This window comes from Lactuca sativa, chromosome 3, assembly GCF_002870075.4.
Source record: "Lactuca sativa cultivar Salinas chromosome 3, Lsat_Salinas_v11, whole genome shotgun sequence".
Classification (NCBI taxonomy): Eukaryota; Viridiplantae; Streptophyta; class Magnoliopsida; order Asterales; family Asteraceae; genus Lactuca; species Lactuca sativa.
The window spans coordinates 115077069-115097644 of NC_056625.2; the positions used below are offsets into that span (position 1 = coordinate 115077069).

The 20576-nt window shown below is 33.5% G+C and overlaps 1 protein-coding gene across 1 annotated transcript; it reads left to right on the forward strand.

Moving 5' to 3' along the window:
• Positions 1 to 16092: 16092 nt before the first annotated feature.
• LOC111919376 (scarecrow-like protein 15) lies at positions 16093 to 18346 on the forward strand. The gene has a single exon (XM_023914966.3). The coding sequence runs from the start codon at positions 16339 to 16341 to the stop codon at positions 17899 to 17901; it is 1563 nt and encodes a 520-aa protein (XP_023770734.1). The 5' UTR covers positions 16093 to 16338; the 3' UTR covers positions 17902 to 18346.
• Positions 18347 to 20576: the final 2230 nt, after the last annotated feature.

A 20576-nucleotide genomic window follows, 5' to 3' on the forward strand; every position in this document is an offset into this window, starting at 1 on the left:
TATGCTTGCGGTTTGTGATTTACCATTTTTCAGGTACTTCTAGTTTCAAAAGGAAGGGTTCGGCTTGACTGCACTGCATCCCTTGATGGCTTTTTCTACATTGGTTACTTTTGAGAAACTCTGATGTTTGAAAAATACACTTTTACTTGATTTAGTTTTGGAACAATTGGTTGTATGACTCAATGTTTAAAATGAAAATTTTTATTGGCATTTTGGGATGTTACACTGTCATTTTATACCCAAGGGTATTTCCCACTTCTATAAAGCGAGACATAACATCAACCAAGGATATCCCATCATTTTCCAGCAAAGAAAGTGACACATATTAGGAAATATTTTTTTCCTTTCGACCCCACTGGACTAGAAAAAAAGCTTTCATAAGTGAAGATCTAGTGACTCCGTCATTTTCAAAATTTGCATTACTCTCCTTTCCAAAACTCAAAGTCTTCAAATCCAGGAGGTTTTGAAATAGACGAAGAACTACCCCCACATTTACATACCTAATTAACTTTCTACACCACAAATTGGTCATTCGAGTGTTCATCCCATATCTCTTATTAAGAGTTTTCTTCTTTTTGTTATTATCCTCTTCTAAAGTAATGTTTTCTATAATTCCTTCAACCATAGTTTTTTTTTCAAATTATCCACATGTGGCCTATTTTCACCCCCTTCCTGTGATTTGCCATTAATTTGTGTGTTCTTTCCTCGTTGTTTTTTAAGAGCATCGTCATTCAATTCATTACAAATGAAATGCTCCTAAACATGAACCTCCTCCCTTAGTTCACCCTCCTCGCTTGCTGAATCTGAAACAAATTCCGATTTAGAATCCAAATTCTCATCACAGCCTTCATTATTTTGATCAAGGTGTACAATAGATGGTATCCAAATTTCCACGACCGTAACTGAAACATTGAAATTTTCCCCACCTATATCTACACATATTTTAGACTCCACTTTATCCATGTTCTTGGTTTAATATAGAATCTTCCAATTCCATTTAGTCCATTCTCATATTCATCAATAAGCATCACTTCCTCCACTTAGAAGCTACCTTCTTAAAAAAGGATGGTGCCAAAGCACACAAAGGTAACCCCACTACCTTCACCCATATAATATGATTACCCATTACAAAGTTCTTTTGAAGCGGTTTCAATTCTGAAAAGTATTCTTGTAACGAAGTGCATTGTTTGAATTTAATACGAGTAATTTGTTTCTTAAATTCAATCCAAACCCAGTCACCTCCCAAGTATGCAATATTTAGGTCATGAAATCCCTCCTTATGACAAACCTTATATAAGTTTTCAATAACATTTATGTCACGCACCTTTCCTACTACAATAGTAGCTGCATCATGAATCACCAAAAGGTCAAAATCTTGCAACTTAGCTACCATATTTTATAGGTTCTTGATTTGTGGGATTGAGTTTACATTCTGGTTAGTATCCACCTTATTTGAACCATTTAAAATTTATGCATAAGAGTTCATGTGCACTCCGGTACCCAAGTTTGACTAATTAAGTGCATCGTTCCCTCATTTTCTTTCTGTTGATCAACCGATTGCTTTTTAATTTCATCATTCTTATTAAACTGGCCCCAAGAAGCGTACATGTGGTAGTTCTCGATCTAAATTTGATTCAGATCATTAACAATATGGTCATATTCTTTGGATTTCAAGAATCTCACAAAAGCAAATCTCATTCCCATTTTCAAAAGTTTGTGGGCAATATAAACATCGACCACTGCCCTATTATGACATTCACACAATGTCCAAAGATCCTTATACAACAATGTATCAAGGAAATTCGTTACATACACATTAACAGACACATCTTCCAAATTCTTGAAATTTGATTCATCTTATTACATTCACTTGTTCTTACCGAAGGTTATTCAGTACATATTTGATGTTTCCCAAGTCTCCATTGCTAGAAGTTATATGAATTCTTTGCAATGATCATTAGTTTGAAAACATGAAATCGAAGATGGAACAGATGTCGTAATAGTTGGTGAAGAGAAGAGAAGCATGATTCACCGACATTTGGTCTCGTCGCTGAAGGAATTGTGAAATCGTCATGATTTAGTCAACTTCGTAGTTTTAATTTTCATCAAGTATCAAGTATTTAAATGATTATTGTTATTTTATTTTTAGAAATTATGTTTCTAATTATCTTATTTTGATTTAGTCAATTAGATTTTCTAGATTTCTACTTGACAAAATTGCAAAAATGGTCCCTGTGGTTGGCAAATTTATGTACTTTTGGTCCAAAACGAAATGTTGGTGCACCACTGGTCCAATTTTAGATACATTGTGTGGTTTTGGTCCTTATGGTTGTATTTTCTTGTGTTTTTGGTCCGCATCCCACCTAAAATGACTAATATGCCCCTTAAATAATTATATTTTAATTTCTTTTATTTATTTTCTTATTCTTATAATAAAATAAAAAAGAAAAATAAAATAAACCCACCACTCTCTCTCTCTCTCTCTCTCTCTCTCTATGATCCTCCAGATCAAAAAGAAACCCAACTCGTTCTTGAAGGTGTTCTCTACCGAATCAATATTGCAGGCTTCATCGTCCCATGCTTCTCCTTCGCACCTCCAATAACCACCCTTCACATCTGTTTCTTCGACGACCATCGTGCCACCGTTACATGTGAACACCTGTAACAAAAACCCAAAATCTCCACAGTTTTTTATTCTAAAGAAGAAAGAGACGAACATGAAGGGTCGGGGTTTGGAAATTATCTCAGAATCTGAAGGCGAAGAAGGCGATCAGAGAGGTTGGGTTTTTTCTTGCCCTATATCGCCTTGGTTCACCCCACGTCTCCAGTTTTTCACAATTGATTGACACCTACCTCCCATTTCTTTTTCTTTGTTCTAAATAGAGACGCCAGGTCAATTTATGGTGGTGATTGGTGGCTAATTTGGGAGGTGATTGGTGGTTATTGTTGTGTGATCAAGAAAGGGGTGGAGGAGTGTTTATGGTGGTGATTGGTGGCTAATTTGGGACGCCGATGGATGCGCTGCCACTCTCGACCTCATATGTTCCCTTCAATCCACCTTCTGCCACATTGACTATTCGACAATCAACATCAAGCCACATTCAACACTCACCTTCTTCTTTAAATCCATCGATTTTCTGATTTTGTGGGTCTTTGTGGAGGGTGAGAAGTTAGCAGAGCTCGACCAAGCTTTTGGTTTGATTTTTCCGGCAAGATCTGGGAGGGAAAGGCATATAGTAGGGTTTTCTAGAAAAAATCTGATGACCGGTGGTTTGGTGGTTGGTGGTGAAAGCTTATCAGGTTAAGGAAGGAGAGGTGGGGTGGGGGAGATAGAGGTGGTTAGCGGCAAATGGTGTTAGGGAATGGAGATAGTGGCAGGAGGAGTGATAAAGAAAGATTTGGGGTGTGTTCTTAAACGGATGGTGGAGAACAACGACGGTGGCAGACGGATGGTGGTGGTAAATGGCGATGATGGCAGACAGATGGTGGTGATGAACGTCGTTGGTAGCAGATGGATCTTGGTGGTGAACGATGGTGGGATATGTTGGGAGTTCTTGAGAGGGTGGCATCTGGTGGGTATACTTGAGAGAGAGAGAGAGAGAGAGAGAGAGAGAGGAGAGAGAGAGAGACTTTTTGTATCTTTAATTATTTAAAAACATTTAAAAAATAGAAAATACAAATCTAAAGGGTATAATAGTCATTTTAAGTGTATAGGGACCAAAAACACTAAAAAGATCCAAAATTGGACCATTGATGCACCACCAAACTTTTTGGACCAAAACCGCAAAATTTTGTCAACCACAGGGACCATTTTTGCAATTTTGTCTTTCTACTTTCATAGTTTCAATTTTCATCAAATATTTAAATGAATATTGTTATTAGATGACATTGATTTTGAAGAGTGAACTATTTTTTCTTCCAAGAATGTTACGAAAATCTTGTGATTCATGTAGTTATATAATATTACATATTGTACTACATTTGTTTGTTTGATATATGTTATAACTATGATAGCATTAATGAATTCTGGTTATAAGTAAAAAAAAGTATACTTAAAGACCTTTTTATTAATTCACACATGTTCCTTAAAATCAACGGACCTGGATAAAGGCATTAGTGGCGTCGGCAAGAATTAGCAATGACAAACATATTCATGACGACATATATTATTAGCAACAACTTAAGCAATAACAACGACGAATCATTCGTGGTGACACATTAACGACGACTTGTTATTAGTGGGGACAATTATATCCCCTATTTCTCTTATTTTCTTTCTAGTGATGGATCATTTTTATTTTTTTATGGTTTTCTAGTATAAACAAAACAAACAGTATTAATAAATAACTAAATTTTGGCATAAAAATATGCTTTTACGTGTTCGCTTTTCACATTTTAAGATCAACAGTCTACTTTCATAATGGGGTTACATTTTTTACCGATATATGCAAGGAATTTGATTTATTACCAACTTAAGGACTCATCTCATCAATAGGCAAGAAATTTATTTTGTTTTATAATTTATAAATTGATGAAAATGGACATATGCAACAAATAGAATATGCCGACTCCATCGCAGCAAAGCAAGGCTTTGACCTAAGCAAGTGTTTGTGACATTTCTCTTTCCACCTCTATCGGTTCATATTGGAACCTTTAGATTATTTTCTTTTGTATGTCACACGACTCTATTTTAATGATGTCGACCTATCTTCAATTTTTGCCCTTGCATCTTCTTGTCTCAATGTCTTTCCGAACTTTTTGGTGTGATATTTTCGTATATATTCTTGTATTATCAGTTAATGATTCTTTGTGTCTAAATGTAGTCGTATAGGATATGTGACATTTTATTTGTCGTATTTGCCTCATCGACATTGTTACAAAGAATTTTTTAGGATATATATATATATATATATATATATATATATATATATATATATATATATATATATATATATATATATATATATATATACACACTAGGTGTGAGACCCGTGTATTACACGGGTTGATTTAAAAAAAGATTAAACATTAAAGTGTAAATTATTAATATTTTTTAATGTACAATTTTAAAATAAGAAAGAAAGAAATGTATTTATTGCAATTTAATATCATATATATGATATTTAATACTTTGCATATATAGTATATGACTTTAATTTTAAAAATTGAACAAACCAAAAATTAACAAGTAGATAATATTTTTTTCAAAAATACCACAAAATAACAAATGTCAAAAGTAATGAGAGATTGAGTTTATACCTTAACTTATTTATGAAGGATATATATATATATATATATATATATATATATATATATATATATATATATATATATATATATATATATATATATATATATATATATATATATATATATATATGCACCTTTATTGAGTTTATACCTTAACTTATTAACAAAAAAAAATTGTATGATATTACATATTATTTTATAAACATCATGATCGGTAAAACTCTCTAAAATCTTAATCCTTCAAAGACTACAAAAACTATATTTTTTTAACAAACTCAAAAGTTGAAAGCTATGGTATGCCAACATGGATGAACTCTTTTTACAATGTTTAATTTTTAAGTGATTTTCGTTTTTGTTTGATACGAAACTTTTGAGAGTTTTAGGAGCTTTTAACGAAAAATTTAATTTTCTTTATTTTTTATTTTTATTTATTTATTGTAGTAGGAGCTTTTAGTTTTTATTCTAAACAAAAAAAACTTTGAATGTGAAAGCTTTTCAAAACTTTTAATTTTGAGTTTTAACTAATTTTACGTATATAAAAGTTAACAACTATTTTTATCAAAAAATTTCTTGTTCTTGTTTCTGACTATTATCTATCAATTATTTATGCGAGACATACAGTAGGCTACATTGATTGTTAAAATCATGACATTAAATTCCAATTTAAAAATCTTAGTAGGAACATTATGGAAGGTGTAATTTTATAATTGTAAAAAAAAAAAAAAAAAAAAAAAAAAAGCAATTCGAATGTTCGACGTAAAAAAAGGGCAATATCAAGAAATATCACTATATATGTTGGTTATGTTTGTGGATTAATCACTGTGAGTGAAAATGTTTCGTTATAACCACCCAAGTTTGACGTTTTTTCTATGCTAACTATATTGACATGCTATAGTAGGTAAAATAGAATATAAAAAGTTATCAAAACATTCACTATGAATAAAAAAATATTTCAATACAATCGAAAACATTATTTGAAACCATAAATCATGATCTAGCACACTTAGGGTTTAAAAATATCCGTCATCACATGGAATGCTAAATGTGAATCAAATCCTAGAAATCTTACTATTAGTCATGAATTAACAAATGGATTATTGATTTACAAGAAAATAGATAATTGAATCACAAATTCAAGCTCATATCATTGCTTGGTGTAACATCTCGAAAACCATGACAAAATTTTTCATTTTATTAAAAACATTTTCATAAAACCATAAGATGATCAACCATTTTTTTCAAATCAAATCCATAGAATCAAAGTATCAAATAATCTTTCATGTATAAATCAGCAGGAGGATATGTACGATCATGTCTTCGCCTTGTCATGATCATTTGAAGTACCTGAAAACATTGAAATCAACAATTATAAGTCAAAGCTTAGTAAGTTCCCCTAAAATACCTCTAACAACAATACATAAACAATATATGCACACCATGCCCACAATATAACATTGGATTGCCCTTAGGCTCACAGTCTCTCGGCTAGATTGCCCCGGGTTTGTTGGCCTACAACACAAAATTGTATCGCCTTAACCCAATCACACTATGTAGACATATGCAAAGAGGTAATCAATGACCAGCAAGTATAGATAATTATACAAATTTACCAATCTAATAGACCATTATAGCATAGCAGCATCTTATACACAAGGATATATAATACAATCTAGTGGGTCGGCACTGATGCCTTCAACCCACGATGTCACACCCCCAAACCAGAACGGCGGAAACGTCTGGGGGCGGATGACTTTCATGTACAGTATCATAACAATTTAATATAATTGAAACGTAGCAACACAAACATTCATACATTGAGGATTCAAGTTTACATTGTTTACAACACTTTGTTTGTTCAAAAGTTAAATACAAATAACTGAAAAGTAGAAAACATGAAATGACAACGCCGACCCTCAAGACGGGTTGAATACTTGTCTACTGGGTTCCTGAGAATACAAGTGATTTTGAAAAGTGTCAACAATTAAGTTGGTGAGTTCATAAGCGTTTTGTGTGAGAAGGATTTGTAACTTTTTCGCGTAAAATGATTTGTATACTTCTAGAAAATCCAATATTTTCTTTAATATGAACTATAAATGTATGTGGTTCCTTTGTATCTTTTCCTTGTAAGATAATAATGTATGTTTCCAGAAAATCCAGTATTTTCTTTTGTAAATAAAATGTAGTCTTAGGCCTTAAGACCAAAAATGTACAAGTTTTCTTATGCTTAAAAGTTGTGATGCGAAGTATGAAATTCATGTAAGTAGTGTAACCCTTTCTAGTTCCTTCTATGATCACTTAGTGTATACAAGTTATATATAATTAAGATCGAACGGACAGTCGATTGAATGATTCTGCCCTAAGCCCACAACCAAACAAGGAATAGGAAGTAAAGCGGAAATCAGACATTTGACTACCTATCGGTTCTTCATTTTATATAACCCTAACGCATACACTAAGAAATTATAGAGAGAACGATAATGTTCCTATCAGAAATGTAAGTTGCACTGTACTAGAAAATAGTATGCTATAATTGTATTTGTATGTAATCCTTTTTAGTGTATGTGTCCAGATTCACCATTTGTACTGTAAAATATTGTATTGTAGTTTTACTATTTAATAAAACTAACTGAAGTTATTTATGTATTCATACACTAATCGTATTGTTAATACCAAATTGTGAGTTATTATAACCATACTTGATGACCTAGCATGACCTGATTACGATGTTCTTCAAGGGTCGACAAAGATACGACATTTGTCACCCCAGGCCTGCTGGCCTAACTCTAGCTAACAGTTTAGGTGCGGGGTTGTCAGTCCCATATAAATCTATACACAAGTGTCACGCTCTCCCTCCAGGAGACTCTGGTTATAATGTCAGGTCTTTTGTTGGTACTTAGGTAAGTACTTGAAGTGTGTCTCACAAAGCTATATTTACGATTACATGTAGAATAATGAAAAAAAAACTTCATGTAATGAATAAACTGTATGTATGCCTCATAAACTATATATATATATATATATATATATATATATATATATATATATATATATATATATATATATATATATATATTATAGTTTATTTGTTTGATTCCCTAATGTATCTTAAACTTAGTGAAATAGTACGTAGGTTCCATAAACTATATCTATTATAGTTTAACATGTTTGTTTGTTAAGTACATTTATATAACCATTTATATAAATATGTAGTAATTATCTTGTCTAGTTTCAAAATGTAAGGTTAAAACATTATGTTTTGGGTTGTAACCCACAAAATAGTAACTAACTAGGATGTACTCCCTTTGTTATAAAAGTTATATTTTAGTAAAAGCTTCAAAAATCATGTAGTTTCACAAGACATAAATTTCTTATGATTTTATAACATAGATTAGACAAATAATATCTTGTCTTGAACATAAAGATGAAAAACACGTAAATATTTGTATGATAAACGAAGTTTTATTTGTATTCCCCCCCCCCCCCTCTAAACATGAAAAAGATTGAAAATGTGGGGGTATGAACTCATCTTGAGTTGATTTTGTGGATGGTTTGAAGGAAGATGATGAGGATTTTCGAGCCTAGCTTTTGGTATGAACTTGAAGAGCTTCTTGGAGGTGTTAGTATCCTAGTAATTTAACACATGAAAATGTGTGTAAAAATGATGGAACCAACATAAAATTACATAGGAAAAGCTAGAGTTTCATGTACTATCTTACCTAAAACCCAAAAATTTCAAGATGGAGAAGAAACTCTTTGAGACTCTAACTTGTCTTTGAGAGAGAGATGGAGAATGAAAGAATTTTAAGCCTTTGGAGTGTGGCAGAAATGGCCTCTCAGCCATGGTATTTATGGAGGGAGTAAAATAAATTCCATGGATGTATAATGGATATAAGCATGTATAGCATAGATGTATGGAGGATATTAGCATGTATAACATTGATGTATGGAGAATATTAGCATGTATAACATGGATGTATGGAGGGTAAAGAAGTGTAAAGTTGTTTGTGGTTAATTGTATGCTTTGCATGGGAATATGTTAGGTAATGGCTTGTGTTGGATAAAAGGTGGTAAAGTGGATGCATGGTTGTTTGGTGGGTATTAGTATGGTTTGTATAGAATTATGATGGGTAATAGAAGGTAAAGTTGGTAGGTTAAATCACAAAGTCAACTTCTTGAACTTTACACCCAACTGAGACCCTTAAACCGAGGAGAGGTTCTCAGGTTTTGAAGCCACCGAGATTTCGGTCCAAAGAGGCCAAGAACTAGGTTCTCGGTCCCAACCGAGAACCATGCGTGCGAGGTTTCTGGTCCGAGGGAGAGGGTTCTCAGTTGCGAGTCTTCTCGGCCCAAGCTTGAGTCTTTCAACTACAAATTGAGATTTTGAAATCCTTAATCCAAGTTTAAAACTTCCTCCATGCAAATTGAAATTTCTAAATTTTTTGATCTATCACATTAAATCTTCAAATATTTATTACAACAAGATTGTGATGTGGTTTTATACCATCTATAAAGGTACCTTGCTTGATCAAAATTTCATGGTTGTCACACACGAGTATAGTGAGAAACTTACCTCAATCCGAAGACAAGATGGACCCACACACCTAATTTAAAGATATCTAGTCTCCTCATGTTAAACGTATAATAAAACTCTAATTAATAATTAAGGTAATAACTAACTCACGAAAGGTCTAGGCTCAGAATTAAACCTTCTTTGGGAAAAAGACCATTTTGCCCTCCCAATACTAAGTCCCAACATGGTTGAACAAAAGTCAAATCGGCCAAAAAGTCAATGATCGAACCTCAATTGACTTTCACTCAACGTAACACCCTAATCTACGCCCAGCGTAGAGCTACGCTCAATGTACAGAAGTCTACGCCTAGTGTAGAGCTACACCCAACGTAGAGCCTATATTTCCCAAACCTTCTATTAAGCTCTTAATACAACAAGACAAAATCTCAAACTCCCAGATATGATCTAAATGAACGTCTTATTGGATAAAGTCTCTGACTTTATCTATTTTCATGGTTACAAAGAGCACAAAACCAAAACCTAGGTCCATAAAGTTATCTACTGCTCAAGAACTCATGCATGGATGGATGAGAGTGACTAAACTCTAATTTTTATGACTCTATAACCTCAAAATCATCAGAAAAAGGCATTCAAATGGTCTGGAGTAACCCATACTCACAAGAACTAAGATTATGGGGACAAAAGCATGGAAATCTCAAGAGTAACTAGATCTAACATGAAACATCATCAAGGTAGAAACTTTTTACCTTTTGGAGATAGATGTTGGCTTGCAAATCCCAGATCTACACACCTTGAAGCTTCCCACTTGATTCTACAAACACTTTCTTCCTTCAAAGGGCACACAAAGCTCTCTAAAAGCTCCAAAAACTCATAAATGGTGGCTAGGGTTTCATAGGAACAATATGAGGTGATGGAGGCTGGTCATGGGAATGACCCCAAGAAGTTAGAGCCCTTAAATACGACTTAAAACCTTAGGGTTAGGGTTTTGGTCTGCAACGGCTACGCCCAACATAGCATAACCTATGCCAAACGTAGGTCATTAAACTCATGACCAGACTTCAGCACCTACGTCCATCGTAGGGCAAAATTTCCAGCTTCCAATTCAGCTTTAAACAACATAACTTCTTCGTTAAAACTCCATTTTCGGCATTCTTTATATGCATAGAAAGGTATTGACGACGCCCACAATTCTATCTAGTTGCTTTTGACTAAAAACATATTAAACTAAAATCCTTAAATCATGCAAGAAGCCCAAGATATCACCTTTCCAAATTTACCCTTTTGCTTCAAGGCACAATCGAGGGCTTTAATCACTTAATCCAACATTATCAACATCTGAAAGACTCTAAACTCTACTCCTTTGAAGCCCAAGACCTACACTTGATCAAATTCCGGCCTAATGTCCCGAAATTATAACATCGCTAAAATTAGGTGTTACACTTAGTACACAAATTTCGGATTTGAAGATCTAGGATTATGGAAACCCATTAAATAACATTAGTTCTCACAAATATCCCAACTACTTGTTAATTGGATTTTGTAGATAGTTTAAGGAATTAAACCACATTAACAATTTCACATTAACATCATAATTTAGCCATAAAATTCATATTTAAGGTTTAACAAAATCCAAGAACGAATTTGTCGAAAAAGGGAAAGAAATCTACCTTTTTATGTAGGATATTGAAAGGATTTGAGAAATGAACCATCTAGAAATTGCAATCACCAAATCACCATGAATCTAGAGGGAAAAATCAATTATGAATATGGGAGAGAGGTTTGGATCGAATGGATAAGAAAGTGGGTGAAATGAATGAGAAAAAATTGTTGCACTAAACGATGATATAATTTGGACAACGTTCTGAGCACGACACTTCAAACTAAAGGGCGCAATGTGTTCCAAAATTTTGGTCAAACTGACATTTTTGGTCCCTTATGCCAAATTCTTTTCAATATTGGTCCCCAACTTGGCTAAAAACTAAATAAAATTTATCTATAGTCTAAAATTTCTCCTTCTCCACCATAACTTAAGAAAACATAGTCTGGGATGCTTATTTGGTCAAATTCTCGGATCAAACACAAGTTTCCTTAAGTTGACACTATTAGTCCCATTTTTACAAAAGTCTTATTTAACGCCAAATTCTCTATGATATATTTATTTAAATTAATGGAAAAGTTATTATTGTTATTGTTCTAAAATATTCATTTATTTCACTTTATTTTATTTTATTTTAATTTAAGAAAAAAATATAGTTTTACCAAAAAGCCCAAAACTTCTAGCCCCAAAAACAAGTTGTTATGTTTATGCCCAAAAGTCATTATATAATGATATTTGTTAATAACATATGGTCATATAGGCTTACACCTTATAGCAAGTTACTACTTAATGATTATGTATTAGTATTTCGTTACTAATAAATATTATCAACATTTGTATTTAATTGTACAATTATTATTTATGGAAATAATATTTTCTATGAGAGAAAAACAACTAGTAATTCATAAGGTATGAATTTATAAGTTGTGTACATTATTTTGGAATAGTTAGAGTTTATTTATATAGTTTTAAAAAATACAAACACATGTTATAAAATAAGATGGAATAAAAGAAAAACTAGTTTTGACTTTTGGTGGTCATCACCATGGGTCCCCCATGGTATGAGAGAGTTTGCTCATAAAGCAACCTCTTACATCTCCATGCTTATTTCAAGATCCATGATTTGAATTGATGGAAGTATGGTCTTAAGATACACTTGTGCAAGTATATAAAGTATATAAATGAGACAAATGCTAGTTGTTAGAACTCTATCTTCTTCTTTTTTTCCTCTCTAAAATCCAAAAGCAACAAGTCTTTTTTCCTTCTTCTCTCTTGCATTGTGTAGTGTAGAGTTTGAGTACTTATAAGTTGCTTCTCCTTAAGACTAATTTGGTATTAGTTCTTAATGGATAAAGAAGTGCTTAATACAAGTGAAGACTAGCATCTTTTGGTGGTTTACTCTTGCCTAGTGGATACATTATAGAGAACTTCTACTTTGGAGTTTTTTTCCTCACTTCATCAACTTCCAATCTCTCATGAGAATCAAAGTCTTAAAAGGTTGTATTTCTTTTTTTCTTCTATGGTTGATTTAATCTTTCCATGTTTTGCAAAATGATCCTTGGTGGGTTAAAATGGTTTTAAGTTTATTCATTTTAAAATCATTTCGTTGTTAATCTCATAGTTTATTATAGACTATTTTTTTAATAAAACCCAACACTTAAGACTAATTTTATAATTAGCTTTGGGACAACTATATAACATCAAAATCTATGTGTTTGGATATATTGGACAAGTTTGGAATTTAGGGTGACAAAAGGGAAATGAGTGAAGTTATTTTACCTAACTTCCCAAAGTGAGTATATAAAGATATTTCCTTATTGAGGTACATGTCATAGCTAAATGTTTTTATAACATAGATTATCTTGTAAAGTATACAAGTATGATTTCAAGTATGTCAAGTTGTTTTACTTGAGAACTCTTTTGTGGAGTAAGCTAGTATATCTCAAGTATTTTATGAAATAAAAATCATGTTATGTACTCTTTTATTTTAAAAAAAAGTTTTCTAAGTTCATTATTTCCATTATTTTATGAAAAGCTTTATATATAACATCTTTCATGAATTATGTTAAAGTAAAAGGTTTTGTCAAATACTTTTAAAGTTATATTTTGTTAAAAACCCATGTAGCTCGTGAGATATTATGTTATTACATACAGTGTTCTAAATACCATGTATTCAAGATTCCTGTATCAAGAACTAAAAGAATATAGTTCATATAATATTTTATATGCATTTTTTGTTGGTAGCAAGAAGAAAGGCTTGTGAAGTTAGATGGAGTGAATCGATGTAGTTACACTACTTATGTTGAACTTATATTTGTACTTATGATTTGCTTTTATTATGCCCCATATTGATATGAAGTTGTAACCTCATGATGGATGGACACGTTTCCAAATGTTTTTGTTGGACCATATTATGCAAGATGTAACTTTATGTCAAATAATGTTTTAAAAATATGATATCATAAATTCATAAAAGGATGGGGTATTAAGAAGGATCACAAAGCTTTATCTTAAATCCTACTCCATCTACACAACAATATACTTAGAGAAGTGTTTAAATAAAACATTGTCATCGCTTGTATGGTCCATACTAGAATCGATTTGTCTTAAGAATGATCTTATGAGAAATATGCAATAGAGAAAGAAGTTGGCCTTATATAATCTTCAAGATTGAGGAAACTTGCTCATCTACATATTTGAATTCAAAGATATCATTTCCTAATTTAGCCACTACTGCGTCTAAAACTCTTACTTTGAATAGAGTCTATGAAGCTTTGTATTCTAAGGAAGATATAAAACACATGGTTTCTTTCAATGGGTCACGTAATTCTAATGTAATTATATAGGATTGATCAATATAAAAAGGTTCTCAAGAAAAAACAACAAATGTAAATACTGGGGAATATATAAGTCTTGCAAGTATTGTAAGAAAGATGCACACATGATTTCCAAATGTTATAAATTGCAGAATAAAGAGAAACGAAACGAATTTAAGAAAGATGAGACCAATAAGCAAATTATGTTTGTGACAACAATTGTGATGGTGAAGTTCTTACGGTTGTTATCAGATATGTCGACATCAACAATGGCTTATGTGTATTGTGTATTGAGTATTGTGTATGTGATAATGTAGCCTAACATCTATGTTTATATACTCAAAAGTATAATTAGTTAATAGCTTGACTACTATTATATAGACAAGTAGCCTTCATAAGTGAATCTTTAAGTTCCATCATCCCTCTAACAAACTTCAACAACTATACCAAGGATATCATGTTGACAAGGATATCATGTTGGATTGTTAATGGCTTAAGTACTTTAACAAGCTAAGCATCTACGATGCCATGTTGAAAAATTATGGTGTTGTGTATAATATATATCAAGTCACATCATCTCAAGATCTACACTATAGATAATTTCTAAGTAGAAACCATAGTCTTGAGTAAACTGTTAAATAGGCTTCGTAGGTTCAAATATGATGCAAAAACTATGGTATGAGAACTGTTGACTTGGCAATTCTTCATTTTTTCTTTTGTGTAAGTATAAATGCCACTTCAAATTACTTTTACATGAATGCATTCTAAGTTTCAGCATCAATCACTTCAAAGAAACAATATCCAACATGTTTATTACGCATGACATAAGAGAACAAACAAACTTGTATTGTGTTTAATATTCATGGATCAAGACTATGATTGATATCAATAAAAAATGAAATTTGTTATGTGCTAAAAAAGATGAAACAATGTGGTATTTGATTTGTCTAATCTCTTCTATATACAAAAGACGTAAAAACGCTTCTCATCCTCAAAAAGAAAAAATATATATATAAATATAATATTCGTTCAGTCTCAGTCTCATCTTGTCTAATTCATTTTAGTCTTCTCATGCCCCATGTAACAAACACAACCTTAAAGAAATGACAATGTGGCATCCGCCCTTTAACCATTCTCTAAAGATGCACCAATCAAACAAGAGTGCCAATGTGTAATGTTGATAGAGTAGGAAAAAGAATAGATGCAATGTGATGCTAAAAATATCCTTACTAAAGTCATTTTTTCGTGTTGATTTGAGCCCTTATTCTTTGCTATTTTTGTATAGCATGAAACAACAAATATGGAGAAAGTTGTACCTTTTTATTCACCCTAAACAAAAGAATAAACACCAATATAAGAACAAGAAATTCCATCAATACCATTCTTATGCTTTAGAGTTTGTAACAAATCGATGAGTTTAGTATATCTTATTAGGAGGCTTTAATGACCATTAATCCAACCATGAATCAGAATGTATCCTCATTAGATCTCACATATTTTGAAAAATAATAAATTTATCCATTCTATCAATAATCAAGTCGATCAAATCTGTTGTATCAACAAAGATTTGTTCTTTTTTATTGATTCCTATTCATTTGATTTATTAAAAACATGACAAGATGTATATAAAATATAAAATATGCTTGTAGATTATCAATATTGAGATTTGATCACATGGTGATTCCTAGAGCACCTTTCGAAAGATGATGTCATATATGCTTTATGAGTTCAGTCTACTAATTATGTTAATCTTTTATAATGAATTTTTTTTTTATGAATGTGAATGTATATGTTTATTTGGTTAAATATTAGGAAAAAACTGAAGAATCAAAAAAGAAGAAAAAGGTGTAAAGTTTGTGCAATTTGTATGAATTCCTTCCTTCATGAAGAAGCTTCTATGATATGGCTCAAATCAATCAATCCTCTTACTCTTTCCTCCACTCATTGTTCATCATCCATGGCCGACCATACCCCACCACTCCTTTCTTCATGCATATCGTTGTTAGAAAACCCCCACAATCATCGACTCCAAAAGCCCCCCAACCCACTCCCTTTTTCGCTCAAAAGCTTGAAAATTCAACAAGAAGAGAGAAGAAGAAAGAAAAAAGGTTTGGTTGCGTACCTGTAGCATTAGCTTTTGAGGAATGAAATTGCCCTTTGCTTCACAGCAAAACAATCTCTCTTCTCCTGAAGTAAAGCACCAAATAATTAGTGGTGGTGTTGGTGGTGGTGGAACTGGTAGATACGAGCCCAAATCGGTTCTTGATATTTGCCGGAGTTTGCCTGGTAAGACGTCGGAGTTTGATTCGGGTGATCATAATAGCATTGTGTTATCATCGTCGGAGGATCCGTTGCGATTGGATAATTACGAACATGGAATCGTGAATCAGTTTGAAGAATGGGATTCTCTCATGAAAGAATTAGGTCTTAATGATGATTCTGCAAAATCTGCTTACCTCCCTGAACTCCCCGACCTCCCGCCGATTCAATCTGAGGTGACTGCTCCGACCATGTCGCTGTTCTTAAACCCGGATTTTGAGAATCCAAACACGAACACGAACCCTAACTCGCTTGATTTCACGAACCAGTATAATATTGATAATAGAACAGGGTTTGATTTCGTCGATGATATAATCCGGATTGCTGAGTGCTTTGAAACTCAATCTCTCCACCTGGCACAGGTGATATTGGCGCGGCTCAATCAGCGGCTTCCTTCTCCAAACGGAAAACCTCTCCAGCGTGCTGCTTTCTACTTCAAAGAAGCGATTCAGTCTCTGATCTCCGGGTCAACTCGATTGACTCAGTCATCTTCCTCTTCTGAAATTGTACAAACAATTAAAGCTTACAAGACGTTCATCACCGTCTCCCCGATCCCGATGTTTTCCAGCTTCACCGCCAATCAAGCTATCCTGGAGGCGGTTGACGGTGCGATGATCATCCACGTCATCGATTTCGATATCGGAATCGGCGGTCATTGGGCGTCGTTCATGAAAGAGATCTCGGAGAAATCAGAATCACGGAAGGTTAACTCGCCTGCGTTCAGAATCACAGCCGTTGTTCCTGAAGAGTACGAAACCGAATCGAGATTGATCAGAGATAATCTACGTCAGTTTGCTCGTGATCTAAAACTACGATTCGATATCGATTTCATCTCCGTTAGAACTTTCGAAAGCCTCTCGTTTAAATCGATCAAGTTCATGGACGGAGAGAAGACTGCTGTTCTATTAACTCCAACGATCTTCCAACGAATCGGCACTGGTTTCATCAACGATCTCCGACGATTATCTCCACAAGTAGTAGTTCACGTAGACGGAGAGGGATTGACGGGAGACGGAACGTCGTCCTTCCGTCAGTCGGTGATCGAGGGTTTAGAACTTTATTCGACGATATTAGAATCATTGGAAGCAGCAAACGTTGGTATCGGAGTAGGAGCTGGTGACTGGTTACGGAAGATTGAGATATGCGTGTTGCTCCCGAAGATAATAGCAGCGATGGGGGCGGCAGGCCGCCATGTGACGCCGTGGAGGGAGGCGTTTGGTAGAGCCGGGCTGCGGCCGGTGGGGCAAAGTCAATTTGCTGACTTTCAAGCGGAGTGTTTACTGAGGAGGTTACAAGTCAGGGGATTCCACGTGGCGAAACAACAAGGGGAGATGATGCTTTGCTGGCATGATAGGCCCCTTGTTGCCACGTCAGCATGGAAATGTTAGGCAATTAAAGGGTATATATAATTAATTTTAAACAATAAAAAAAATACTAATGCAACAAATGAACCAACCATTGTAACTTTTTTTTTTTTTTTTAACTTTTTAATTTTTCTTTTTTTATCTTATTAATCATAATTCCAAAAAATAACACTGCTCTTTTTTTATTAGGGCGTTATAAATAATATAATTAAGAGAATGCATTAAGGTTAATTTATGAGCATAAGATGCTCAAGGAGTCGTTTGACTTTTTTTTTTTTTTTTGTCAACTATCATATCTTGTTTGATAATATATTAGAATGTACTATGAATAATTTCTCTTTTATTAAGTACTTGAAATTGGATGTTGTGTTATGATTTTGTTCTTCTTCCTTTTGCTTATTCGATCTAGTTGCCATGAACATGAAGTATTGTCTCTATCGAATTTAAATATGTGAGGATTGTTGGAAAAAGTGGGTTGTGAAGATATAGAACATTTATTTCTTTATGATATTACATGTATTAAAATTACTTGTTAAATTTGTTTTTTTTATTTCTGAGCATGTTGATAGTCCTATGAGCATTCAAATGTTTATAAGGGGTGTAAGTTAACTTGAGCTATCTATTAACGACCTTTCAAATATTCGATTTGAGATCAAGTTAAATGAGCCCAAGTTGAGCTTAATTTAAGACTTATTGTAGTAAATGAGCTAGAGTCCAAGATTTAATCGGTGAATCTGATAAAAACCAAGATTCAGTTAAGGTTAAAAAGATGTTGGATAAAAGAAATGGAATCAAATGGATTTGGAAAATGAGTTGTGTTTTTCGAATGACTTTGGAAAAAATGATTCTAGAAAACATTTAGATAATTTTTATGTGGACACTTTCTAGAGGCACTTATGGAAATGCCTTAGCTCAACGTTCTTCAAAAATTTCTCATACAAAATAAAACCAGATGCATTAGTAGTTATTTATTAAGGATTAATGAGATGGCTAGGAACGGGCAACGGGTATCCCCGTTATTCCTAGGTGGCATCCAAAAAACGGCGTTATAATGTTGGAAACACCGCCCCCATACTTGTTTTTGACCGTAACGTTAAGAGGTATTATGGTGTCAATGGGAAGAAACGGGGCTTGCATCGAGTTAACGGTCATTTTTTCGACCGTTGTGAAACGGTCACATAGTAAAAAAAAATTCATTTTAACTCCAATATATATAAGCATATAAATTCAAATTTTTACCTACATATTTAACATATTTCTCTCATCTTATTTCATACAACCCAAACAATTTCACATTCACTCACTATGGATCAAAACTCCAACACTCCTCCAAACACAAACACATTCCCTCCTCTCGGTTTTGCACAATATGAAGCGTACACGAACATCCTCAACTCGCAAAGGTCACCGCAACTTCCATTTTCCGACAACTTTTTCAATACTGCCTCATCCCACCACAATTCGCTACAAGCCTTCCACAAAACATTTTCAACACATTTGCTACCATGCAACAAAATACCATAGAACCATCACTCACATAAGAAGCGGCTGCCGAGACGCAAACAGGGGGGTCGGAAAAAAAACGGCCAACAAAGGGAGAGAAAGAAAGAAAGGAAAAGCGGTCGCGGTGGAGTAATCGGAAGAAGAGCGTCCAACATGGTGGACTGCAGAGGAAGAATACATGTTGGCGGTGTCGTGGTGCAGGACATCAAAAAACCCAACTAAGGGAAAAAATATAAGAAAAGTCGTTTTTTGGGAAGTTGTGATCGGCAAATTTCAGACTATTTTGAAGAAGGATGAAAATTATCGCAATCATGATATGTTGAATAGCAAGTAGACTCAAATAAGCAAGAAGTGCACCATGTTCAATTCCATCTACAACAAACTATCATCGCATAAGCAAAGTGGTGCGACCGATTTTGATGTTTTTAGAGCAGCGATGGACCAATATCATGTCAATACGGGTCACGTTTTCGAGCACGAAAAAATTTGAGAGATTGTTAAGGACGACCCAAATGGACTGAAACGGACACATTTTCGGAACAACAATTCAAGACGTCTCGCGGCTCAGGTTCGGTCAACGTTTCAGACGCATGCACGAACATCAACCTCAATGCGGACATAGATGAGCTACCAGACGACCTCAATGGCATCAAAGAGGTATCCCCACCTCGACGACCGATAGAGCGCGACAAAATGAGGCGGGCTCAACAACATGCGGAGGAAAGCGAAAGTAGACTTCGAGAGCAGACGGAACTGAAACATATATTTGACGCCCATAACGACATTACAATGAAAATATATGACTTGCAACATGAGCATTTGGAATTCCTTCATTGAGAAGCCGAGGTAGATCGCATAATGAAGTACGTGACAATTCTTCAAACTAGAGAGGATAATATGTCACCGAAACAAACGGTAGTGCTCCGAAAAATAAAGGCAAAGATCAAGCGGAAATATTTGGACGACAAATAATGTATCGGTTTTAAGTTTTTTAAATTATTAGGATTATTGTATGTTTTTTGTCAATGTTTTTTTTGCTTTGTAATGTTGTTTTTAGTTTTAAAATGGTATGTTAATTTAATAGTTAATTGAATTATGTTTTTATTAATTTATATGTTTTTTTATAATTATTTTGACATAAATTAAGAAAAAAAACAAATTAGAAAAATAGAAATTAAAAACATAAAAATATAAAA